Genomic DNA, 27,153 nt, shown 5'->3' with positions numbered 1-27,153 from the left:
GACACTCTTAACTAACTTTCTATTTAGCTTTTAGTCAATAATTTTTAGAACTCAATCCCACATTTTCATCTATTATTGATTTTTAACTAATTAATATATACAAAGTAGTCTTTTAATGATCAAACAACATGTTCTTTTTTTTTTTTCGTCTTTTAATTAAGTTTTCTCAGCATGCTTTTAATTAGTATTATGGTAATACGATAATATCATACTACATACAATATCGTTTATACATTTTTATATATATTTAAAATTTTAAACACAAAAATGATATCATTTCATGTATATATATACATATTTGCGGTTAACGATTAGCGGTTAGAGGTTTTGAAAAAACCTAAAACCGTTAGTGGTAACAGCCTAGGTGGTTGGTAGTTTTTGCTAACTGCTTTTAATGCGGTTAGCGGACAATTAATAATCTCCTGCCTATTTACCCCTACTCCCATAAGACTCTTATACAATTATGATGATGTGGCAAGAAAAATCAGCCATTAATTTGTTCTTGAAAGAAAAAAAAAAAACTAAAGTAAAAAATTGTACTTTTTTCATAGCTATTTTGACTACTATTGCTGAAGACGCTCTTATACAAAATGAATAGTGAATAAGCTCTTCTTCATTCTATAAAAAAAAATGTTAGAGTAACTACTTTGCTGCATCCAAAAAATTGTTTATAATTGACTATTACTAGTCATTTTCCTATTACGATGGAGTTTATACTCTTAAGGATTTTATTATTAAAATTGAAAACTTAAGGACTACAGCATTTAAATCATATGAAAACTTAGGTGTTAATTATGAATTTTCTAAAAGACAAAGGGCACCAGCGCAAGAAGTGAAACCTCCCATAATTTTTTTTTTTTTTTTTTTTTTAATTTTTTTGCGAGTAAAATTGCTAAATCCCCGTAGGTCGCATGTCGCAATCTTCAGTCTTCCCCTTTCTCTCTGCATCGGAAGAAACCCTTCCCGATTGCTCCACTCCCAGTTCCAGGTAACATTCACCTTCTTTGTCCACTAAATTTCTCGAAATTCATCGTCTTTCTCATTTCACATTGCTCCCAATTGCTCTGTCGATAATTTTTCTTTTTCCATAGAAATGCTCGTATTTATTTTATAATTAGGGTTTTCCCATCCCTTGCCTTTTCTTTTTGTTCTGCATTGTTTTTAACAGAATTGGCTGATGATTGGGATGTCAAGGATGAAGCAATGGTTCTCCATGTGAGCTCTCAACTCATCATGGCAACAGAGAGGCTTCAAATGAGTCGTTTGGCAAACGGGGAGGCTGAGAACAGTCACCACAAGAAGAGTGACCAAACCCCACATCAAGCAATCAATGGAAGAAGATGTGCGAACTTGGGGTCTGAAGGAGCCAGTGCTAGACCCTGTACTGATGAAAATGGTGGAGAAGTTTCTGATGTTATTCGCGTAAGTGGAACACTTGAAGATTCAAGAAATTTATGGTTTTCTTTATATTCAAGAAATTTATGGTTTTCTTTATAGTCAAGAAATTTATGGTTTTCTTTTACGTGATTCATTGCTTCAATGGCTTCTGTATATATGGTCGATCACACATTTCACAAATGGCACTGCAGAAAAAGGCAAAGCAGCAGAAGGAAATGACTTTCCAAGATATGTATAACAATCAAGGCCTCTTTGATGAAGACGAAGATGACGATGGTGACTGGGAGCCCCCTCAACTGCAACGCACTTCACAAATGGCACTGCAGAGAAAGGCAAAGCAGCAAAAGGAAATGACTTTCCAAGATATGTATAACAATCAAGGCCTCTTTGATGAAGATGACGATGACGATGGTGACTGGGAGCCCGCACAAGAGCATGTAGAAACTGTGAAGTGGTTCTGCACCAATTGCACTATGGTTAACCTTGATGACGTTACCCGTTGTGATGTATGTTTATGCTTTTATGCTTCTTTCTTGATATTGTTCTTATCTTTATTTTATTTTATTTTTGTTGCCGGGTGAAGAGTAAAGGTTGCTAAATTTCTTTACTTCGTCGTAGTTGAAAATTTAGATATTTATCTTTTGTTTGGTTCTTGTGCAATGTAGAGAACTTATTTTGAGTGAGTGAGTTAGGTTTAACTTGCCACAAAATAAAAGTTTTAGAGATATGATTCCTCATTTTGTTACTGTTTTTATAGTGGTGGGTGAAAGGGTTTACTGCTATCTTTTCCATGCAGATCTGTGGGGAACATAAAGAATCCGGAATTCTAAGACATGGGTATTTTGCATCTCCCTTTTCAAATGATGTAGGCCCTATAGAAGTTGAATATGAAACTAAAGGACACAAAGGTGGGTACAATGATTGGCTCTTTGGTTTGTTTCATATGGTTATCATTGACTTGCAAATGTTTTTGGTAAGAAATCTTATGTATGAGGCTTCTTATTTCCTTTCAGCCAATCTTATCATAAAGGCCATTGGTTTCTTAGAAGTAATCTAATGCACTCAAATTGGTAGCTGATTTTGTGTTGACTTTACGGTGTTCTTGTGGCATTATTTCGCTTACCTATAATTAGAATCATGCAGGTGTAGTGTTTCTTATTCTGTAGTTGTTTGGGTGGTCGTTGGTGTGCTAAGGCCCTTTATATGGGTAATCACTACTATATTTACATGAGGTGATAATTTTGCTGAAATAAAAGTTGGAAAAACTTGTTGGAATAGTTTAAAATCTTGCTTACTATGTGGCTTACATGCTCTGCAGCAGTGGCATATCAACATAGGTACCATCATTTAGTTCACATCATAAAGACTACGCATGGTCCACCGGTTTTCATTTATTTTACTCCATAATCAACATTCTCACTGTAAACAGCATCAAGAAGGGTGCCTCACTCTGTAATGGGGAAATTATCATATTATTTTGTCATCTTGCAATATTGAGCATGCCTATGGATTTTGTAAATCCAGTAGAAAATAATGAAAAAGAAATTTGAGAGGGTATGGGCAATGAGATTTAGAGTTTAGAGTGCTCATGAATATCTGAGGGTTTTCTACATGGGCGTTTAACACTGATATTTGATCCCCATTTCAAATCTTCGAAGTTTCAAATGCCTGGACTATTTTTTATGGTTCACCATCCTTCTCAATGTATTGAAGATGAATAACCATTTGATTTGATACTCAATATCGGCAGTCATATTTTATCATTCTGTATCAAGCTATTATTTTACCAGTGAGTCGGTGTCTTTCTCCAAATGCAGACAGATTTTTACTGATTTTTTTTTCTCATTTTTTTATTAAATTTTCTTAAGCCTCCATTTTCCGTAGTCCTTTTGAAGTTACTTGATGTTCATTCATTTAAGGTTCTAGTACAAGCGATCAATCCCGAGTGAGAAGAATCTGTTGGTACCATTTTGCAGATTTGGTACTTGTTCAGGCCTCTTGTAATTCAAGCTTATATCAAGCAAATCGACTATACTAGTTGGATGGACTTGCTGAAAAACTTTTAAGTCTCTTAAAAATGCAAATAAATGAGCTCTCTCTTCTTGATCTCATCTTTAACATGTTACAATATCACACATTTATATTGAATCACTTGGCATAACCTTTTTATTTGCTTTTTACATTTTAGCGAAAGCATGGGAGGCGGATTTTATGTTAGATATTGTCATGTGCAACAATATTTTTATTCTGCATTACAGACTCTTAGTAATTTAGTTTCTTTTCCTGGTTATTCTTGTACATTAATTGAGATTGAGTATATTACCATCTAGCACAACCTTTTTTGGTGTGGCCATAATGATTTTGTCTGTTTATGTAGACTTGGGCTCCCAAATTCAAACCTCGAATAGTTCCACGGCAGTAGGTTTTGATGAGAGAATGTTGCTACACTCAGAAGTATGGTGCTGCTTTTCTACATTTCTCCTTCAACCTCTTTATGTTGCTTAGATTTTCTCATGTATAAAGCTTTTGTTTTCCTCTGTGTTTATTGCTTTGACTTCACAATCATATGTGCTATGTTGTGCTTTTATATCCTTGTACATTAAGGTATCTTGAATATGAAATGAAAAATTTGAATTTCTATCAGCAATGTGTGTGTGTGTGTATAAAATAATAATGCATTCATTTGTCACCCTTTTTCAATAAAGTTTTCATTACTTTAAAAAAAAAAAAAAATAATAATGCATTCATTTGTTCAATATTTTATGATATGGTTCAAGTTTTGTTTTGTCTAATCTACAGTTTGCTCTAGGAAAAACCTAGCCTACATTGGTTATTTTTTTTTCTATCAATTATATTGTAGAAATAATATTAGAATTTAAATCGAGGGAAGTGAAGATTAATTACTAATATAAATTGTAACCCCAAAGGGTTGGCTCAACTGGTAAGGGCATTGGTCTTAGTGGCATTCCTATCACGTCTAAGGTTCTTGGGGCTAGGTCAACTTGAAAAGCCGGAGTTTTACCCGATCTGTGTGGAGGGGGTGCTTTGCACGGGTCCAAGGTTTGCTTGATAGGGGTGGGTACACAAAGTAACGCCTCCTTGGAGGGTTCCCCGTCATAAAAAAAAAAAAAATTATTGTAAATTGTGTGATATGAATTTTAACAACACATGATTCATTTCAGCTTTGAGGATTTTGCTCCAATAAAAGCAGCTGTATTATTAATTTGAAATTACATCTTATCATTTTCAATCCACATATTAATAAGGATTAAATCCATCCATGAATATCATCAATAGAAAAAAATTTTACATTTCCAATTTTATTCAAGCCATTTAAATTAAAAACTAAAATTCAAACCCTTATCTTCAAATACTTCCATCCAAATGAACCACAGGAGCTTTTCTTTGCAATTTGAGGAAGTTTAAGGGATGCAATATGTAATTGGGAAGTCTGGGATTAAGATCAAGAGTTCTAGGGGTTATTTGTAAAATGGACTTCAAAAAAACATATAATCATGTTAATTTGGATTTTCTATTGTAATGGGGTTGTTCAAGGAAGAGCCTAAGTTCCATTTGGTCGGGCTTGGCACGCAGGTCCTCCTCGATTGTCGAGGGTGGTCTAGGGATTCGAGTTTGTGTCTTTAATCAAGCTCTTTGGGAAACATATGGAGATTTGCTAATGAGGAAGAAGCTGGTGGCAAAGTATGGGGTGCTTTGGGTGGTTACGTGACAAAGTCCTCGTGGAACGATGGGGTGGGTTTATGGAAACACATTTGTGGTAGGGGTTGGAGGTCGCTTCGCCACTTTAGATTGATCCTCGGTTCGGGAAGTCAAATTTTGGGAGGATTTATGGTGTGGCGAGATGCCCCTTAAGGATGCTTTTCCAGGCCTTTTTAATATTGCTAGCAATAAGGATGCTTCCATCGCGGATATCCGAGAGTGCGTAAATGGGATGGTTCACTGGAATGTTACTTTTACTCGTAGTATTCATGACTGGGAGGAGATGGTTTTAGCCTCTTTCTTCTCGCTCTTGTATTCGGTTTCGCTTAGTGGGGAAGGGGAGGATCGGATGTGGTGGATCCTTTCGAGAAAAGGGAAGTTTGAGGTATGATCTTTTTATAGGATGCTTGCCTTTAAAGAGCCTAACCACTTCCCTTGGAAAAAGTATTTGGCGCACCAAGGCTCCTTTGAGAGTGGCATTTTTTGCGTGGTCGGCCGCCCTTGGGAAATCTCTCACTTTGGACAATGTTCGGTAAAGAGGTATCGTTGTGATTAATCGATGTTGTATGTGTGAGTTGGATGGGGAGTCCGTGGATCATCTCTTTCTTCATTGTGAGGTTGCACGCAAGTTGTGGGATGTTATCTTCGCTCGTTTTAACATGAGTTGGGTTATGCCTAGAAGCGTCAAGGAGATGTTTGCTAGTTGGTGGTCGGGCGGAAGAACCCATAGTGCCGTGGTATGGAAGATGGCTCCCCTTTGTCTCTTATGGTGCCTCTGGAAGGAAAGGAATGCGAGATGCTTTGAGGATTTGTTGAGGAAACTTAAGGACCTTGTTCATTTCTTTTTGTACACGCTTTTCACATGGATTGCAGGCTGGCTTGCTCCTTTAGTAATTAATTTTCCTGATTTTCTTTTTATGTTCTCTTTTTCCTTCTCCCCTACTTAGTCGCTTTCTTGTATACTACCTGTGTACTTGGGTTACGCTCCTCTGCGCTCTTTAATGCATTATTACTTATAAAAAAAAAAAAAAAAAATTAGATTTTCTATTGTATATGCTGAGGTGTGGGTTTGGGTGGTGCTCTTGGATAGCTCTTTGTATTTCCTTGGCCCGCTTCTCGATGTTGGTGAATGACTCTTCCATTGGCTTTTTTAGCATCTCTCGTGGCTCAAGGCAAGGGGACCTTTTGTCTCCTTTGTTGTTTGTCATTGTCATGAAGGCATTGGGTAGGTTGATCTCTGCTACTTCAAGTGGAGGTTTGTTGTTAGGCTTCTCTATGGAGATAGGGATTAACATCTCTCACCTTTTGTTTGCTGATGATACCTTGATTTTTTGTGAGGTCTACCCTAATCAGCTACTTAGAGTCTGTTTGAGATTGCATTTGAAAAATAGAGCTTTTAAGTCAAAAAGAGCTTTTGGGCAAAAGCCTCATTTTTAAGCTTTGGCCAAAAGTATGTTTTGGCCATTTTTAGGCTTTTTGGACCCTTAAAAAGCGCTTTTAATTTTTTTTACCAAACAAATACTTTTTTTCTTCAAACGAACTTTTTGAGTGTTAAAAGCATTTTTAGGCCCCTCAAACGCAATCCCAAAAAGACCGTTAATTAGGGGTGACAAAACGGGTAATTGGGTAGACCCGATTAGGACCCGCTAAGACCCGCGACTCGATTACCCAAGACACGAACGCGACCCGTTTAGCTAATTGGGTTAACGGGTCTGACACGATTATGACATAGAAAATATCCGAGTAACCCGACCCGACCTGTTTAACACAATCGGGTAAGATTGGGTAGACACGACCCGACCCATACAAAGAAACACCAACAGAAAAAAAAATTCCTGTGTCCTTTTACTTCCCACTTTTTTCCTCAGCAACCAAACAGAAGCTACTCACTCGAAGCAAACAACTCCAAACTTAATCTAAGAAACCCATACAAAGAAACACCAACAAACTCATAAGACACAAACAATGATGGCTTTGGAGATCGTCAAACCCCACAGATCTTAAAACAGGTCAAATCCAAAAATTAAACGCAAACCCCTCGGATTTGCAGAAACCCAGTTTTTCCCTCACATTTTCTAAACCAATGTCAGATTTCTCGGCAACCAAACAGAGAGATAGATATAGATAGATAGGTAGATAGATAGAGAAATAGAGAGAAAATTGAAACGAAATTATGGGAAACAAAGTGAATGAGAAAAGTGTTGTAACCTTAATAGCGTAGCGACAGTTCGGTCGCCGGTTTGGGTGGGGGGAGCTGGCGGCTGCAAGGGTGTGTAAACCACACTTTTTAGATGAGAGAGGGTCCGAGGGAGATAGCGGTAGAGCCGAGAGGGAGAGAGGAGAGACAGTCCGGTCGTTCGGCGTCGCCGGTTTGGGTGGGGGGTGGCTGGTGGCTACTGCCTGCTAGGGTAGTGGGGTGAGTCGTGAGAGTATGTTTAGGAATTAGGACTTTTAGGGTTATACCATTATCGGGTCCGGGTTACAACACTTACACGCTTGGGGATTTTTTTTTTTTATAATTTAAATGGGTGACGGGTTTGGCGGGTCACCCGAGACCCGGCTGACCCGCCGGACCCGTTAATTTAAACGTGTCTGGCGGGTCGACCTGTGGACTTGCCGGGTTGACCCGCCAGACACGAATTTAGCCAGGTCTTAATCAGGTAGACCCGATTAAGACCCGAACCCGATAAGCCAAAACCCAATACCTGCTAACTTCGTGTTGTGTTCATGTCGGGTTCGCGGGTCGTGTCAAAATTGGCAGCCCTACCCTTAATATATGAGGCTTATTCTTATGCTTTGAATCTGTGTTAGGTTTGAAGACAAACTTAGCCAAGTCGAAATTGGTTCTTGTTGGAAATGTTGATAATGTGTTTGAGTTGGTTGGGATTTTGGGTTGTGGGGTTGCATCTTTGCCTTTGAAATATCTTGGTCTTCCGTTGGCGGCTTCCCATAAGACGAAGCATATTTGGGATGGTGTTATTGAAAAGATAGAACATTTGTTGACTTGTTGGACAAGGTTGTGTCTATCTAAGGTGGTAGGCTTTCCCTTATTAAGAGCACCCTTTTCAATCTACCTACATGCTTTATGACCCTCTTTCCTATCCTCATGAATGTTGCAAACTGTATAGAGAAGCTTCAACATGATTTTTTATGGGGTGGGCTAGGCGAAGAGTTCAAATATCACTTGGTGATATGATCTTTGGTGTGGATGCTGATCTTTGAGGAAGGGTTGGAGATTAGAAACTTGTTGAGGTTCAATCATGGTCTCGTAGGTAAATGGCTTTGGTGCTATGGGCTTGAGAGAGAGGCTTGGTGGAGAGTGGTGGTGGACACTAATTATGGGAGTTCATGGGGAGGTTTGTGCTCTAGAAAAAGCCTGTTGGGGCGTATGGGGTGGGGATATGGAAGAATATTATGAGGGGTTGGGAGAAGTTTACAAGTCATACTAGATTTGAGGTGGGAGATGGCCTTCAAGGTCACTCCAAGGGGTTGGCTCAAGTGGGCCTTGGTCTTGGTGGTATTTCCATCAAGTCTAGGGTTCGAATACCCTTGGGTGTAAACAATTCTTTAGGGCCAGCCCACGGGCAAAGTTAGAGTATTACCCAATCCGTGTGGAAGGGGCGCTTTGCACAAGTCTGAGGTTTACCCGACAGGAGTGTGTACATGAAGAGGCCCTGCCTTGAAGGGGTTCCTCATCATAAAAAAAAAGAGGGCGTTAAGGTTATATTCTGACATGATCTGGGGTGTAGGGATATGACTTTTAAAGAAGCCTTTTAGTGTTTATTTGGTATTGCATGTACAAATGATGCTTTTGTTGTGGATTGCATGGAATTTCCTGGAGGTTTCATTTAGTGGAACGTGAGCTTTGCTAGAGTGGCTCACTATTGGGAGATGGATTATTTGGCTTGTTCTTTCGGGTGTTGTATTTAGGGAGAGTGAGTCGGGAAGGCAAGGAAAAGTTGTGGTAAGTTCATTCCTAAAGAGGGTTGTTTGGTGTCAAATATTTTTATAATGTCATGACTTGTAATGACGGTTTTTGATTCCCCTGGAAGAGTGTTTGGCGGACTAAGGTTCCATTGGGGGTGACCTTTTCTGCTTGGTCGGTGGCCCTATGAAAGATCCTTACAATAGACAATCTTCGGAAGCGGTGCCTCATGGTGGTTTATAGGTGTTGTATATGCAAAAAGAATGGGGAGTATGAATCATCTTCTCCGTTGTGTGCTTGCTTGTGCTATTCGGAGTGTTTTCTTTAGTTGGTTTGGTCTGTTTTGGGTTATTCTTAGATGAGTAGTCGATTTGTATGCTTGTTTGTGGACTGCCGGCAACACTCGAAATGTTGCTGTATGGAAGATGGTACCTTCGTGCTTTTTGTGGTATCTTTGGAGGGAAATAAATAATAGGAGTTTTGAGGATAAAGAGAGAACTTTGGAGGAGATTAACTATTTATTTTTCAACACCCTGTATCTTTGGACAACTGCTTTTGTTTCTCCTTTGGTAATTAGTTTTCATGCATTTCTTGTTTTTTTTTGCTCCTATTAGTTTCTGGCTTCTGTTGTATTCTCGTATATTTGGGAGCATTTTATACTTTTAATGATATCTTTTGATAAGTAAAGTAATATGTACCTGGAATAGAGGAGTGCAATGGAGGAATCCCTATCAGGTTTAAGGTTTGAATTCCCTTGGGTGCAAATAATTCATTGGGGTTATGCTCGCCGGTGAAGTCGGAGTCTTACCCAATCTGTATGGAGGGGGTGCTTTGCATGGATACGGGGTTGTTGGCGTGACAGGGGTGGATACACAAAGTGGCTTTGCCTAGAGGGGTTCCTATCATAAAAAAAAGAACTAACTTCTAGTTGTACAATTGATGGAAATGTCAATTTTCAATGAATATCCACTCCTTATTAGTGCCTTCTCCACTTGGTGTCAGGCCTTTCATGAAATGATTCAAGTATCTGTTGACTTGCACACTTGTAATCAACAATCACTGCATGCATGATTTGAAGCCATTGGAAAATGTAAATTTGGGACTTAGAATTGTGATTTTTGTGTGACCATAGACATGATATTGCAATTGGTTTTATGTTGTACATAATTGATTGTTCCGGGCAATGATGTTTTCCAGTTTTTTGTGCAATAATGGTGTGTGCTGGGTTGGATGGATGTATGAGTTGAAGAATGAAACATGGTACACAGTAATTTGTAAAATATGGTGTAGAGCAAGGCAGTGCTACAGATTTGGGTATGGATCTCAAAACCCAACTACTATGTCAGGTCTTGATATTCAACGTGCAATTATTTTGGAGCAAATTGGTTATATTCCATCTTGGTTAAGTCATTACCTCTGGCTAGGAAGTCTTCTTTTTCTTTTCCTTTTTTTTTTTTTTTTTTTTCTTTGTTTTTTATTTCCCTCATGGAATTCTATGTTCCTTAAAGCCAAGCTCCCCAAAAAATAAGTTCTACAGTAACAGAATAGCAGGAATTTTCAAATTCCGCTGTTTCCGAATTTCAAGTTAATTCCTTGTCTGCACAATTGATCAGAAATAACTTCAATGAGCTATATTTTTCTCTTGTGATTTCAGCTCGCATACCATCCAAATAATTTGTGATGTAGGTCTTGCAGTTGCAGAACACTGCTTATTGCTGCTTATGTGCAAATTTACATTCCTTTTTTTGGTGTTTGCTATGCTAGAGTAGGTTGAAATGAAGTCACATCCACATCCAGAAAGACCTGATCGTCTCCGTGCTATTGCTGCTAGCCTTGCTACAGCTGGTATTTACCTGTTTTGCAAATTTTGTCATTGAATTAGGGATTTTAATTAAAGTTGACATTTGATAATTATGAAACTTCATTGTACCTACTGCTGGTCAGTAAGTTAGCACTGGTTATTAATCCTTCATCAGATTGTTAAGCACTGACAAATGTTAACTTGTGCAGGTATATTTCCTGGAAGATGCTATCCTATTTCTGCTAGAGAAATTACAAAAGAAGAACTTCAGATGGTAAGTGACATCTGAGTATCTTGAAGGCACGCGAGGGTCAAGTTATTGTCCGCTGTCAATTATATCTGCGGATGGTATCAGAGATGTTTATTTGAAATCGTTGTCTGGAAATTTGTGGGACAAATGAACAAGTGTTTTACATGATCTTTGAATTCGTGGAATGTCTACAGTTTTATGGTTTGATCTGACTTGAAAGGCCTCTTTTGTGCTGCCATGATAATAATGATAATCAGACTTATTAACCAATTCATTTTCGGTTATTTTGAAATGAAACATAAACATTATATTTTAGTTTATGAAATAAATTCTAATTCCTTTTAGTTATTGGTTTTGCATTTTGGAATTAAAGGTCCATTCCTTGGAGCATATTGAAACTGTTGAACTGACAAGCCATATTCTCTCTAGGTATGTTAATCTCTGCAGGCTCTCAATTCTCTCTCATACCCTTTTGCTTCTGGTTCTTGTGCATTTTTTTGCTTGTGTGTCCACACACACAAAGGCTTGCACTATTGGTACTCAGAAAGGCTGTGAAGATTTAAGTTAGCATACTGGCCTAGTTCACATGCTCTTATGATGATACAAGCGTGCAATTTTTTATTTTTATTTTTATTTATTTATTTATTTATTTTTTTAAATGATAGAATCCTAGCAGATCGAGCATAAATTTAAGGCACTGTGGAAGTTTATAAGGCATGCTACTTTTATTTAGATAAAAGATATAGATAAGAGTAAAGAAAGCTGATATAGTAATAATTCCCATGGAAAAGGAATCATATATCTGGGGAAGCATAAAAGCAAATAAAAACCCTTGATTTGAACCCTGTTGTGATATCTACACAAAAGATTCAAAAACCCTTGCAGTTAGTGATCTTCCTCCCCACTCCCCCGCTTCATGGAAAATATCTGGAATAAAATACATCAAATGCCATAGGTTTTTATTAAATACAAGATAACAGATCTTGACAGGAGATTGGGCTTTTGGTTGATTAATTATATATGGTTGCAGTTATTTCACTCCTGACACATATGCCAATGAGCATTCAGCACGTGCTGCTAGGCTTGCAGCAGGTTTGTGTGCTGATCTTGCTACAGAAATTTTTTCTGGGCGTGCCAAAAATGGGTTTGCTCTGGTATGACAAATCTATAACTTAAATATGGGCTCTTTAAGTGTTATTGAAGTTTCAGGGAACTCTTGCAAACTCTATTCTTCTTTAAGTTAATTATTTTGTATGAGTCAGGTTCGGCCTCCTGGTCATCATGCTGGTGTAAGACATGCCATGGGGTTTTGCCTCCACAATAATGCAGCCGTTGCTGCATTAGCAGTTCAGGTTGCAGGGGCTAAGAAAGTGCTTATTGTTGATTGGGTAATGTATACACGATGCTTTTTTATTACGCTTCTTATGACCATACTCTAAGTGCATTATTTGTGTGATTCTTTTATTCTTTCAACTTTCTGGTCAGCTGTTGAATTTGGTAAGTGCTATGCAATTAAACTGCATGCTGATTTTTTTTGTCCCTATCCCTGCAGGATGTTCACCATGGAAATGGCACACAGGAAATATTTGACCAGAACAAATCGGTGAGATTTGTAATAATTGAGTTTCATCTCACTATGCACATCAACTTTTTAATGCACTACTTATTTTCAATGAAATGATTTTATGGAGGAGGTGGTAGGGAGTCAGTGATGTCACTTATGAAGTTGGGATGAAGCGTAAGCCAATTGACTCTAGTGCGTTATATCTATTAGGAAACTTTTTTTACTTGGGCAATAGTTTTTTTGATAACAAGGAACCCTTCCAAGGCAAGGCCACTTTGTGTACCCACCCCTATTAGGTAAACCTCGAACTCGTATAAAGCGCTCCCTTCACACAGATCGGGTAATACTCCGACTTCGCAGGTGGGCTGGCCCCAAAGAATTGTTTGCACTAAAGGGGACTCGAACCTTAGACCTCATGGACTACCACAAAGACCAATGCTCTTACCACTTGATATTACAAAAGTAGATATATCTTTTTAACTAGAAAATGTCCTAGTGATGGGATATTGGATAAAGTGTATTATAAGATTAAGAAATATGCACTTTACTAATTGCCCTCTTCCACTTCTCGTGTATACTCCCTGTGTATTTGAGTAGCACTTTTTGCCCTTTAATGAAATTTTGATTACATTTTTATTTTTTATTTTATTTTTAAATTAATGCTTTTATTGAATTTTTTTTATTGGAATACTTCACGTGTTTGTACTGGTTATTTATTAATTACTTTTTAGTGCTGATGAGTTGGGTCAACTTTGTAGGTCTTGTATATATCGTTGCATAGACATGAGGGAGGAAAGTTCTATCCTGGTACTGGAGCTGCACTTGAGGTATTTGATTGCTTATATTTTTTCAGAAACAAATAGACGTCTCTTGCTTGCCAACTTAGCTAGGGGACTTACTATTATTATTTTTTTTAATCACAATTTTATGTGAATGTGATGTTCTTTGTTGGAGAGAGAAAAAAAGTACAGTATACTGGGGTCACTTATTTTTCCTTAATGATTATGTGTTTTTCCAACCCTTTTACGTCCTACGTATTATTCGTATTTGAATTTATTTATTTTTACATGAATATCTAGTTTACTCTGAATTCGTTGAATGTGTTGATTATTTGGGCATGGTAGTGCACAATTGCGTGGATGCATGCAAGCTCTCAAGTGTAAATCATTGATGTTTAAAGATAATATATAATCGATTAAGAGCACTAGCAATATACATACTATAGCTTGTTCCCTTCCTTATATTATAGGGAAAATTAAAAAAAAAAAATTACAAAAGCACCTGCAACAGACACCCTACAGCTTCCCTAAACCATTGGGTAGCTATAGTACTACCCAATGGTTTATTATAATCCTAAAATAACCGTACTCTCTCCTCTCTCCTCTCATATAATAAAGTAAAGTGTAAAGAATAAAAAAAAGAAAGTATTTAATTGACAAAAAGTAGTTTGATTCCCTAAATTTAGGGAAAATCATTGGGTGTTTGTTGCTAGTACTCTAATGAAAAAGAAAACAACCATTCTTAATTTTTTTAGAAGAAAGTGTCACTAGGTTCACTTAAGTCCAATAGTTTTTAGTATATGTTCCCGTGTATATGGGTTGCGCCCCTCTGCGCTCTTTTATATATCATCATTACTTATCAAAAAAAAGTTTTTAGTATATGTTCCTGTATGAGATTCAATTGCTGGATTTTCATTTTCTTTTATTTAGGTTCTCTTTAATAATTTGGTATGATGGGGTTTTTGAGTTGGTTTGGCGTTGTGAACAAAGTGTATGAGCTCTCGGTTGCAGAAGGGGCTTTAGGCGCTGAGGGGTACCTCGGGCAATGTATGTAGGCAAGATGAATGTGGTTTGGCTGTTGTCAATGGTGAAGTTGGTCAAGGGTGAGGTGACGTGCGAGTTCGTAAAGTCGCCGAGGGATGGGAACAATCTTTTCTGAGCACAGAGATGTGCAAACAAATCTGACTAGTATTTGGCAGTGGAGTACAAACGTGGTGGAGGTGTGGGTTCATTTTTTTCTTGGAGGGACAGGATGAGCGTGGCTGGAGAAGATGTGCTTTGGAGCTCAGGAAGATGGTTGAATTTTTGGTAGGCCTTTTGGCAAGGGGAGCGTAGCTCTTTTTCCATGATGGCCCAATGGTGAATCTTTGCTGTTTGGCGTATACCTAGACCACGTCGAGTGATACCTGGATGAGAGAGTCTTACGACAGTTTGGCTGGTAGTGCTTCATTGGCGACCTTGAGGAAGATGTCTAATTTGGGTGGCAGTGCGTTGGCGTAGGCAGTGTCGTCACCAAAGAAGGTGGATGGGTTTAGGTCCATTGTGGAGGCCTTGAAGTGGCGTCCGATGATGCCTCCATTGCCTATGGTCATCTTGGAAAAGGCACTTTTTGCTGAAGGGATAGGTGACTGATAAAATTGTGTGTGGTTCATTGTTTGAGGGCGGAGTTTTCTCAAGGAACCATTTTGGTGAAAGTCTAGATTTGTGGGCTCTTGGAAAAATGTTGGAACGTCTGAAAGTAGAAGTTGACTAATGCTTCGAGTGGGTTGACTCGGGCTGGGCCTTGTTGGCTTAGGTCCTAGGCTGTTGCTTGAGTTGGATCTGTCGGCCGAGCCCATTCCTAACCCTTCTGTTTTGAGCCTTTCCAAGAGCCTTTCAAATGCTTGTAGCCTTGGCCCAACTCTTGTGGCCCATTTTAACCTTGGTTTAAAGGCCTGCAGCTCAAGCCCGCATCCTGCCAAGCTTCAAAAGGTAAAGGGGTGTTTGGCCCTTTTCCATGGGCCAACCTTTTGAAGCTCAAAGCCAGATCGGTTAAGTGGGAATTGAAAGGTATGGGCTTAGAGAAAGGCTTTGGGCCACATCCTTTGGGCTGGGCTGTGGAGACAGGCTTGAGTGCCCATCACCCACAACCTAGAGGCCCTTTGTTGGGTCGCCCAAGCGGGGATGGTTTGGATTCGTTGCCATGTGGGGAGGGTAACACGATCTGCCCATAATTCGCCAGTAGTCCTATCCCCGATTTGGACCTCGTCGGGGGTCCTTCTGGAGACGTTGTCATGATCCAATGAGAGCAACTGGCATAGGGGAACCTAGTTGGTGAGGTGATTAGGTTGGAATCATATCTCCGCCTCATTCCCTAACGTTTTCATGCCATTTTGCTGCTAGGAAGGTGCAATGCTGGTTGGGCAGGGGCTCGGGCATCCCGACTCTGGTGTCGTTGGCATAGTGTGAGGAGGGCTAATAGCATCAAGGAACCTTGTTGATTCGAATGCTCTAAAAGACCCCCCCCTCCCCACTCTTCCCTTCCCTCCTCCCTCCCCTTTTAGTGGAGCAGGGTGGCAGTGCTAGGGCAGAGAAGGGTAAAGGCCCTGCTTCCTTTTGTGTTGGTTGGATGCGTAGGGGGAGTCGTGGCCAGTACTGATGCTCCAGTTAACCTGCTCTGCTTGGAGGTGGGCTTGTTCTTTGAAGAGGAGACCTCTCCATTAAGTTCCTGTTCGGCTATAGCCAAATAGAATTGTACAAAGTCCATGCATTCTGATTGGGTCTTGCATATAGTGAAGGAAATTTGCCATATTGTGGGGCTTTCGTGTGAATTTTGAACAACTTTTGGCCTTGTTTACAGCAATTGAAGCCAGCCTCACTAAACATGTGTTGACCTTGTGCTCAAAAGGGGAAAAAAAGTTGTAGAGAATTAAGAAGGTTGCTTGCTCCATTAATTTTGAGGCAAATAGCGGTTTCGCTAGCCGTGACAATGGCAAGGGGAGGGCTGCGGGTGATTATTTATGAAGCCCAAGTTGCTATCATGGAATGTAAGAGGGTTGAATGAGGGTGACAAGCGTTTGAGAGTCAAAAATTTGCTTAGACAGTGGAAGGTGGATATTATTTGTTTGTAGGATTTAATTTGGAACTCATTTCCAACAATGTTGTGCGTAATTTGTAGGGGTGTCATCATGTGGATTGGTGCTACTCAACCTCTAGAGGGTCTAGTGGTTTCTTGCTCATGTCGGGTTGGAGGATTGTGGAGAAGATTGAAGAGTATGGGGGGGAATTTTTTGTTGCTTGCTTGTTTAGAAATGTCGAAGATGAGTTCTCTTGGGCTTTTGTGGGGGTTTATGGGCCCAACTTAGATGGTGGCAGAAGATTTTTATGGGAGGATATGGCTGGCGTGTGGTGAAATCTGCCATGGTGCATTGGGGGATACTTTAATGTCACCCGTTTTCCTAGTGAAAGTTTGGGTATAGTTCGTTTTTGTCCCGCTAATTCTCTAATTTTATCTCTGAGCAGGATCCCATGGACCTTCCCCTTGTAGGAGGGAGTTTTTTGTGGTCCAACAACCGGGAGTCCCCTTCTTGATCTAGAATTGATAAATTTCTTATTTCTCTGGAATGGGAAGCCAAGTTCCTTGATTTATCTTAGAAAAGGATGAATATATTATGCTCAGTGGACTTCCCCATTCCTCTTGATTGGGTGGTATTCAAGGGGGCAACAGATGCTTTAAGTTTGAGAATATGTGGCTTAAGGCCGATGGTTTTGTGGACAAGGTGAGGTAGTGGTCATCTAATTGGTTTCAAGGCTCCCCTAGCTTTATTTAGGCTCCTAAACTTAAGGCCTTGAAAGTTGATTTAAGAGCCTGGAATGAGCAGGTGTAGAATCCCCCAGACCCCCCACCCCAAACCCAAAAAAAAAAAAAAAACTCTTTTGGAGGAGTTGCTTGTTCTTGATGGATTAGAGGAAGTGAGAGTCTTAGGTGATGAAGAGAAACTAAGGAAGACCTTTTTCACTGGGGAATTGGAGAAGATAAGTTAGAGGCAAAAGTCTTGGGTTCTTTGGTTAAAAGAGGGTGATAATTGCATGAAGTTTTTCCATCGGGTAGCCAACTCGAATAGGAGAAACAACTCTATTGAGTCGTCGTCACTCAATGGCTCAATATCTTTTGATCAACTGGCAATCAAAGATCACATTGTGCAATTCTATCACAAGCTTTTATCATAATAGTTTAGTTGGCGTCCCAAGTTGGATGGCTTTGATTTCGATTCCATTAATGTGGAGGAGGCTTCTTGGATAGAGAGACCATTTGAGGAGAGTGGGGTCCTTGATGGTGTGAAAGGTATGAATAGAGGGAAGGTGCCAGACCCTGATAGGTTTTCTATGGCGTTCTTCCAAGTATGTTGGGAGGTGATCAAGGCAAATATCATGGGGGGTGTTCCATGATTTTCATGTTAGTAGCAAGTTTCATAAAACTTTCGGTGCCGCTTTCATTACCCTCATTTTGAAGAAATTTTTGGGGCCATTGATCTTGAGAACTTTTGTCCTATCAGTCTTGTGAGTGGAGTTTACAAGATTATTGCTAAAGTCCTAGCCAACAGGTTGAAAAGGGTCATGGAGAAAATTGATTTGAAGCCCCGAACGCTTTTTTGTTAGAGGTAGGGAAGTCCTTGATTCAATGCTCATTGCTAATGAATGTTTGAATAGCAAGATCAAATCTGGTGAGTTAAGGGCACCGTGCAAGCTGAATATTGGGAAGGCCTAAGATCATCTCAATTGTGATTTCTTACTTGTTGAGGAGGTGTGATTTTGGGGAGAAATGACACACTAAGATAGCACATTGTATTTCTTTTGTGCACTTTTTCGTTTTGGAATGGCAATCCAATTGGTTTCTTCAGTAGTTCTCGTGATTTGAGATAAGGAGATCCTTTGTTGCCTTTTCTCTTTGTTCTACAACTAATGATGATGGGGGTTTTCTCTCAGGCTTGACCGTGAGGTTCAGGCATTTTTGTGTGGCTAACATATCATATATGCTGTTTGAGGGTGACTTTGGTTTGCTGTGGGGCCAAGCCTGATCACCTTTGCTATTTGTGTGCTTTAGTTTTATGCTTCAAAGCTGTCTTTGGTTTGAAGATCATTTTGGCTAAATTGGAATTGGTTCATGTGAGTAATGTTGATAATGTGAATGGATTGATTGGCATTCTGGGCTATGGGCTTTCTTCTTTGCCTATGAAGTACCTTGGTCTTGCATTGGGGGCCTCCTAGAAGGCCTAGTCTATTTGAAATGGTGTTATTGAAAAGAGAGAATGCCATTTGGCTAGTTGAAAAAGGATGTATTTGTTGAAAGGTGGTAGGGTTACCCTTATTAAGAGCACACTTCCAACTTGCCTATATACTTCATGTCTTTCTTCCCTCACCTTGCACCTTTGCAAACTGTATTGAGAAGCTTCAACGAGATTTCTTATGGGGTGGGCTAGGTGAAGAGTTCAAATATCACTTGGCAAGCTGGTCCAAGGTTTGTATTTCGATCTCTGAGGAAGGGTTGGGGGTTTGGAATGTGTTGATTTTCAATTGTGTTCTCTTAGGAAAATGGCTATGGTGCTATGTGCATGAGAGAGGGGCCTTGTGGATAGTTGTTGTGGACTATAAGTTTGGCAGTTTGTGGGGTGAGTGGTGTTTTAATGAGCCTCTTGAGGTGTATGGGGTTGGGTTATAGAAAAATATTAGGAGGGGCTGGAGTATTTGAAGTCATACCATATTTAAAGTGGGAGATGGTTCCAAGGTTAGATTTTGGCATGATCTGTGGTGTGAGGATATGGACCTAAAGGAAGCCTTTTCATATTTATATGGTATTGCTTTCGTTGAGAATGCTTCTCTATTGGCTCACTTGGAGCTTTCTTATGGCTCAAATAAGTAGAACGTAAGCTTTGCTAGAGTGGCTCATGATTGGGAGGTGGATATCTTTGGTGGGCCCCCTCCAAGAGAGGGTTGTTCGATGTTAGATCTTTCTACAGTGTCTTGGGTTGTAATGATGGCTTTCTCTTCCCTTGGAAGAGTGTTTTGATGGAGTAAGGCTCTTTTGAGGGCGGCCTTTTTTGCTTGGTCGGCAGTTTTAGGAAAGATCCTTGCCATGGACATTCTTAGGAAGCAATATGCCATTGTGGTCGATAGGTCTTGCATGTGTAAAAGAAATGGGGAGTCCTTAGACCATCTTCTCCTTCATTCTAAAGTTGTTGGTGCCTTATGGAATGCTTTCTTTAGTCTCTTTGGGCTGTCTTGGGTTATGCTTAGACAAGTTATTGACTTGTATGATTGTTGGTGAACTGCTGGCAACACTTGGAGTGATGCTATGTAAAAGATGGTGCCCTCGTGTCTTTTGTGGTGTTAATGGAGAAAAGTGAATGATAGAAGTTTTGAGGACCGTGAGAGGACTTTGGAGGAGCTTAAGTCTTTGTTATTCATTATTTTGTATCTCTGGACGACTGCAGTTGTTTCTGTTTTGATGGTTAGTTACCATGATTTCCTTAAATCTTTTTCTTTTCTTCTAGTTAGATGTTTTTTTTTTAGTATACTTCATGTGTACCCAGGGGTCCCATATTCTTTTAATCATATCTCAATTACTTATAAAAAAAAAAAATTGGGCATGGCAACATCAAACTGCCATACAGCATAAGCCTGTGAAAGGTTGAAAGCTGATGGTTTCTTATAAAAGTAGATATATTATCACTATATTGTTATATTAGATAGATTATGAATATATTGACAGACAGCTATGAATTCATCGAGCCACTTCTGTAAATTCTCTAGTCTCATGTATTCCCAAATTTATTTGGGCAATCATGTAACCTGTAGCACATACCCTTGAATAACTTTTTCTTCTAGTGAATAAATTTCAATTCCCTACATCTGTTGTTGGATGCCTCAAATGACATTGATGTATGTAAAATGGATTAACCCTTAATACAGATTCATATCAAGCAACCAGTATTTAAGTAGTATTCCTGTGTTTTCAACAAATTCCTTTGGCAACTTGGCATGAATCAGGATTTTGTATATCGTTCTTTTTCCCTCAAATCCTATTGGTCCTTTGCTCTGTCTAGATTTACGATTCTCTGCTAATTGTTTTATGGCTATAGTTTTGTTTTATTGATTATTTCATTACGCTATTTAGTAGGTATGTGAACTAAAACTAATGTTCATAGATGATATTTTTACCTTTTTCAGGTTGGTACGATGGGGGCAGAAGGATACTGTGTGAATATTCCATGGAGTTGTGGGGGTGTTGGCGATAACGATTATATTTTTGCCTTTCAGCATATTGTGCTTCCTATAGGTGATTATATCATAGTTTCTTCTCTCTCTCTCTTTCTCTCCTTGGAGTGAAGAATAAATTTTGGTAAAGATGGAACAAACTGATTGATGGTTTGTGAATGGACCATGATAATGGCTGGGGCAGAATTATCATGCTCTTTAGTATAGATTTCATGGATGTGCTTTGATGGTTATCTGGATTCCTTTAGATTTTTGGTACCTGCAAACTGCAAAATCTGTTCGGTCCGTTTGATTTACACCAATTTATTGTCTCTATTTTCTTCTTGCTTTTACTTGAACCGTGGAATTTCCGTTCTTCCACCCCCCCAACATTACCCACACATTTGTTAAATAAAGCAATTTATTTGATAAGTCTGGACTGGAAGATTGAGGTGCAAACAGTGGTTATTACATTTTGGCAAAAGGATGTCTGAAAGTGCTCTGGATTCTTAATCTATGATTACCAGTTTGCCTTTTATGTTTTCATATAATTCGCTTAAGCTAAGATGCAGAATGTCTGACACAATCAATTGTGCTTGCAATATTTTTCTTTCTGTTCTTTTTTATAAAAGTGAAATTATCCAGGACATATTATACTTGTTTATACTTTTTTTAAGTTTCCATTCTTCTCCTGGTAGATGGAGCTTTCACTTGATACAGGCTTATTGGACTTTCATATTTGTATTTTGCTGTTTAGTATAGTACATTAATTTCATATTTTGAAACAAGTGCAATCTTCTTCTCTTGATTATTATCTGAAATTCATTTAATGGTTTTCCAATGGAAAATTTGCAGCTTCTGAGTTTGCTCCTGATTTCACCATCATATCAGCTGGGTTTGATGCTGCAAGGGGTGATCCCCTAGGATGCTGTGATGTAAGGATTCTCTTATCGGCAGACTGAATTTTTGTGCTTGTAGTCATTTCACTTTAGATTATTCAATTTGATAAGCAGTGTGGCCAGAACCTTTTGGTTGCCTCTTTGGTGTTTCTAGTGAAACTGTGCAATGAGCTGCATCCAAAGGGTAAAACTCACTGCTTAAATTTACTGTCACGTTAAACTTGAGCAATGGATGGCTTGTGTCATTTGCTTGTTTTAATTAGATGTTAGCACTCCTGAGTTTGTCAGTGTTACATTGTTTTAACTTATTGTGTTCCTTGCATCACAAAGTAATTTTTGTTTTTATATAGGTTACGCCTGCAGGATATGCACAGATGACTCACATGTTGTATGCCCTCTCTAGTGGAAAGTTGCTTGTTATTCTTGAGGGCGGGTTTGTCCCTAGTCCCTCCTTTTTGATACTTGGTTTTACTATCATCACCCGTGCACTTCATTTGAGTTAACTTGAATAATCTATTTGGTTGCAGCTATAATCTACGTTCAATATCATCTTCTGCTACTGCAGTGATTAAGGTGAATATTTTTTCCAATACCTGCAATGTGTTATTTGTGAGGCTTAACTACATTTTAAATCATCCAACTTTGATTTTGTTTCTATTTGGCTCTTGATCATATTATAGTAATGTTAACCGGAAACTTTGCATATGCCACAAATGTGAACCATCCATTAGTACGAGTAGACAGAAAATATGTCAGACATCATCTGAGCCAATGAAACATACACACGTGAGCCTCACATGTTTCCTACCAATCCAACTTCCAATTCCGGCCTATAAATGCAATGGACGTTCTTGTCATGTGCTGGACTTGGGGGCACTTTCAGTAGGAAATGGCATCTGGCTTGGTCAATGTGAGGGTCATGTCTGTTTTGGTGGAAACGTGTCTTATTTCATGCGCATTTACACGTACTTTTAGTGACAGACGGTTGATGGTTAATGTTGTAATAGTCTGTCAAGTTTGGGGACGACATTGTAAAATTTAAATGGTCCCGGACCAGATAGAAGCCACTTGGGCGTTACAGATCTGCTTGGTTTCATCTGTTTAAAACTTATCACCAACAAGAAATTGCTTTGATGTTAGTGTTAGGTGTTTGGGATGTCATAGTTGCCAGCATTTGAGGCAATTTATTCTATACCACTGCAATAATGAAAAATCAAGCTCATTGTTATCTTTTATTTATTTAATGCGATTTATTTCTGACTTGGCTTTCCTTGGAAAAGGTATTACTGGGTGAAAGTCCTGGATGCAATTTGGATAACGCTTTACCTTCCAAAGCTGGCGCGCAAACTGCTCTGGAAGTCCTTAAGATTCAGATGAACTTCTGGCCTACTCTAGGATCCAGATTTTTGGATTTGCAGGCGCAATGGGGAATGTACTGTCTGAAAAACAAAAGTGAGGATCTCTCTCTATCCATTCCTCTAAATGCATAGAGTATTTTCATCCAAAATTTAGATCCTCTTCTAGAAAACGAAGAGAAACTCGATAGCAATGCAGAACCTGTGTAGGATTTGAAAATGGGTCATTTTAAAGTTTCTAATAGCCTTTTTCTCTCTTACGTGCAGAGAATCGGATTAAAAAGAGACGGCGGGCTGTGGCACCATTATGGTGGAAATGGGGACAGAAAAGTTTATTGTATCATCTCCTAAATGGGCATCTCCATGTAAAATCAAAGAGGTGCTGATTGATTTTGTAATTCTTAACGTTTCGCACCCCTTGTATACTACCATCTAGTTTGAGGATAATGTACTTTTTGGCATTCCCATTATGTTTTGGCGGCTTTAATTGCACCAGATTTCCCACTTTCTCCCCTCATTTGTAGATGTAGTGTATGTAAAGAGACAATTATTTTCCAAGCTCTGTGGACTGATTACTTGGCTCATAAAACAGCAATGAATTGTTACTCAAAGGATTGAGATTCCCTACAATTTCTCAAATCCAGCCGTTGTGTTGTAAATTAGGGGTGGCAAAATGGGTTGGTGGGTCAACCTGAATACGACCTGAGTGACCCGCCACCTGATTAGCCTAAACACAAACACGACCCGTTTATATAAACGGGTTGAACTCTAAAATATGGACATGACACGAAAAATAATTGGATAACTTGATACGAAAAATAACCATGTAACTCGATACGAAAAATAGTTGGGTAACTTGATATGACTCATTTGACCCATTTAAAATAATAGGCCGTGTTGGGTTTACACGATCTGGCACACCTATTTACTTATAAGGTGTATCGACCCAACCCGACCCATTTGATTGAAAAGTAGGAAAAATAATGTAATAATAATAATACTTGGGCTTTAGTTTAGGGTTTTTTTTTATTTTCCCTCAAGGGTCACCCTCTGGTGAAGCGTGTTTACCTGCCAGACATGAAAAATAAACAGGTTGACATGATTATGATCCAAACTCGTTTAAATCAAACCCAAATCCTATAACTTTGTGTCGAGTTCGTGGGTCGTGTCAAAATTGCCAACCTTAGTTGTAATAGACATTTGAAAATGTGCCACATCAGCAATTCATGTAAAAAGTAAGAAACCTCAAGAAAAAAAAAAAAAAAAAACCCACAATACAGCTCCTGTCCATCTTACCCTATGGCCAGTGGCCGTCAATCATTGTTGTATCGTTGCTGGTGTGGTGATTGGTGCTGGTGGTCTCAACAACCCATATTATTCAAACAGCCAAAGTGATGCCCAGTTGGTGGCGGCTGGTGATGAAGATGAAGATGATGGAGGCGGGAGGGGGAGGTTCTACGGTGAGAATGCCGGAAGAGGCAGTAGTAGGAGGAGGTGGCAAAGATTTGAGACGTTGGTAACTTTAGAAATGATTTTTTAAGTTCGAATACTGACATTGCCAGCCATCAAATTACAAAAGAAATGGTCTGGATTTGAATAATTGCTACGATTCCTATAGAAACTAATAATGCGATAGACAAATAAATATAAAGCGGAATAATAAATAGATATAGAATTACGTTGTTTGGTCTATAAATTACGTTCACATGATAAATTTTAAAGGGCTACATTTTGCTCTTATTTTTTTTAGTGATATTTACAATGTAATATTTATAGGAGAATTATGTTAGATACGAATAGACTTTTAGGTAGATAATAGACTTTCAACTGTAATTAAACTTTAACTGTAGTTAGATGGTAGTCTTCAACTATACTTAGGTGATAGTCTTTAACCGTAGTTAGATTGTAGATTGTAACTATGACTTTGATTTTTGAACTTCATAATATGCTCAAACAATTTCCGATCTATTTTGAAAAATTGACAAAAATTGCAAGAAGTAAATTAAGGGACACAGGTTCCTGAGGAAATGAGGACCACTGGAAAGTATTAGCTTCTTGCAGTTTGTGGTTGTGGAGGAAGGAGGTCCAGGATAAAGCGTGAGAAATAAATGCATGGGGTCACTTTGTTTTGGACACAATAACAGTAAATAACACCTTTCCATCAATCATTTTCTTCTTTCTTTTATTTCATGAATTTATATATAAATATAGCAAAAATATCTTATCTGGTATATATACAAACGAAATGCAACTAATAAAAGTAGGAATTATAATGTATGAAACTTGATTTGATTAGAATTTGATACACAGATTTGATCAGTAACGTCATAAATAAGTCTCCCATGCATGCAGTGTGATTTTCCCTATCTCACAATCCCACTTGTTTCTGATCTCAAAAGAGGAATTAATTATGTCATTGGTGCATTGGCGGTGGTGCCATTGGGTAAGCAACTGGGACAACATAGGCAGGGTGTGGATGGTGTCCAGGAGGAAGCATCACAGGAGTCCCGACCGCCGACCCCATATGCCCCGGAGGAGGAGCAGCAACTGGATGCCCAACCGGCGTTCCGTACATGCCTATACCGGGCATGGGCGGCGCCTGCGGCCTATGCTTCACCGGTGGTCCTATAGCGGTTGCGCTTGACATGTTCATGGTGGTCTGTTGGCCGGTAATTGGCGGGTGATGGTGATGATGATGATGAGAAGTCGTGACATCTCCATTGTTGACGCTTGTAATGTCATGGATGCTAGATCTCCTCCTATCTCGATTCATTGAGTTGAGGCGAATGAAGTACTTTTGGGCATGGCTAGCCACTTGTGTGGGAGTCCTGGAAATTACAAAGTTCCTTGAAATGCTTCTCCAATCTCCCTTTCCAAACTTGTCAAGACCAAGCAAAAACAACCTAAAAAAGAAAAACCAACATAAACCATAGCTTCTTTATCCATATATGATTTGCCAAAGACCCACTAAGCTGGATTAAAATAAAGTTGTTGAATACTAATAAATGAATGAAGCTGTCAAAAGAAATATCGATAGAGTGGGTCATCGGAGTCATCGGCTGCGAAAGTGTACATCTCACATATTTACGTGAACACCTTGTCATTGCAGCCGGTTTTCAAGAGTAAATTCTACTCAAAATTCGTAAGAAAAACCATTTTTCTTGGGTTGGATATCCATACTTAAGATGTATAACTTGTGAATAAATTCAAAGTAATTGAAAAAAAAAGGTACCTATGCTCATCTTCTGTCCATGGAATCCCTTTCCGGCGTTCTTGGTCTTGCCTGGATCCTCCTTTCCCTCCATGGCCAGCTGAGTCATTTCCCAACCCTGAAAACCCACTCCCACTTCCATAACCACAATTACTTGATCTCTTCTCTGAAGAAGACAAGCCATGGGAGTCTTTGTTGGAAGAAGCTGCTTCCTCTCCCACATAGCTTGGAAGTGGGATATTTCCTGCCTCTATTGCAAGCACATCTTCCACAAGCATTTCATAGTGTTTCTTCAACTCCTCCATGCTTTTGCTTGGGACATTTGAAGCAATCTTCTCCCATTTCTCTTTGCCCTCCTCCTCATCATCCTCCACCCAATGCATTGCAATGGCATTTTCAAAGGCTTTTTCTTCTTCTTTGCTCCAAGCTGTTGCACTTGACATGCTGTGGGTTGAAGATGGTTAATTAATGGGTTCAATTCATTTATTTGAGAAAGAAAAAAATAAAAATAAAAATTATAGAAAGAAAGAATGGAGAGGGGGGGTGCGTAGGATAAGAGGAAGTGGGACAGAATGGGTGTAGGATAAGGAGTGAGGTGGGTATCAAAAAATCAATTTGAGAGGACCACAATGGAAATTGAAGGGATGGGTTCTTTTGTCATGTTCATTATATCATGCTCCCAAGACTTTAGTGAGAAAAATAAAATAAAATAAAATAAAAATCTTGTGACTGCCATCTTTTTCACTTGGTGGTGACATATTTGCAATCATGGAGCTCATAAAATAGGGAGGGGAGGCCCAGAGAATCTTTCAAACTACCCATCATCACATGTGCTATCAGCCACGCTCTTCTATGCTCACGCTATCCTCCTAACTTTTTTTTTTTTTTTTTTTTTTTTTTTTAATTTAATTTAATTTAATTTTTTAATTAAAAGGATAAGACGGAGAGACCAATTGTGGCTATCCTACCTGGGCATGACCATAGTAGTACCTACACGTTGGGAGCTGCATAGGAGGGG

General features: G+C 39.0%; 2 protein-coding genes across 3 annotated transcripts; one reads left to right on the top strand and one right to left on the bottom strand.

The window, feature by feature from the left end:
* Nucleotides 1-897: 897 nt before the first annotated feature.
* On the top strand, nucleotides 898-23,554 carry LOC132183613 (histone deacetylase 15). Of its 2 annotated transcripts, none has more exons than XM_059596968.1 (18): nucleotides 898-988; nucleotides 1,195-1,422; nucleotides 1,590-1,904; nucleotides 2,195-2,306; nucleotides 3,776-3,852; nucleotides 10,813-10,888; nucleotides 11,054-11,118; nucleotides 11,468-11,523; nucleotides 12,125-12,248; nucleotides 12,357-12,482; nucleotides 12,647-12,697; nucleotides 13,417-13,485; nucleotides 20,644-20,752; nucleotides 21,526-21,605; nucleotides 21,920-22,002; nucleotides 22,097-22,142; nucleotides 22,850-23,021; nucleotides 23,192-23,554. In XM_059596968.1, exons 2-18 carry the CDS (start codon nucleotides 1,204-1,206, stop codon nucleotides 23,308-23,310), a joined length of 1,899 nt encoding a protein of 632 aa, XP_059452951.1. In that variant the 5' UTR covers nucleotides 898-988; nucleotides 1,195-1,203; the 3' UTR covers nucleotides 23,311-23,554. The 2 variants fall into 2 exon arrangements, with proteins under 2 accessions (XP_059452951.1, XP_059452950.1); XM_059596967.1 differs by having other exon boundaries at nucleotides 1,169-1,422.
* A 1,572-nt stretch (nucleotides 23,555-25,126) lies between these two features.
* LOC132184526 (transcription factor MYBS1) lies at nucleotides 25,127-26,753 on the bottom strand. The gene is made up of 2 exons (XM_059598195.1): nucleotides 26,157-26,753; nucleotides 25,127-25,827 (listed from the first exon to the last, which is right to left on the bottom strand). Exons 1-2 carry the CDS (start codon nucleotides 26,576-26,578, stop codon nucleotides 25,338-25,340), a joined length of 912 nt encoding a protein of 303 aa, XP_059454178.1. The 5' UTR covers nucleotides 26,579-26,753; the 3' UTR covers nucleotides 25,127-25,337.
* Between the last annotated feature and the right edge of the window lie 400 nt (nucleotides 26,754-27,153).

Source organism: Corylus avellana, chromosome ca6 (assembly GCF_901000735.1).
Source record: "Corylus avellana chromosome ca6, CavTom2PMs-1.0".
Lineage (NCBI taxonomy): Eukaryota > Viridiplantae > Streptophyta > Magnoliopsida > Fagales > Betulaceae > Corylus > Corylus avellana.
This window is presented reverse-complemented; position numbering and strand designations above follow the sequence as displayed.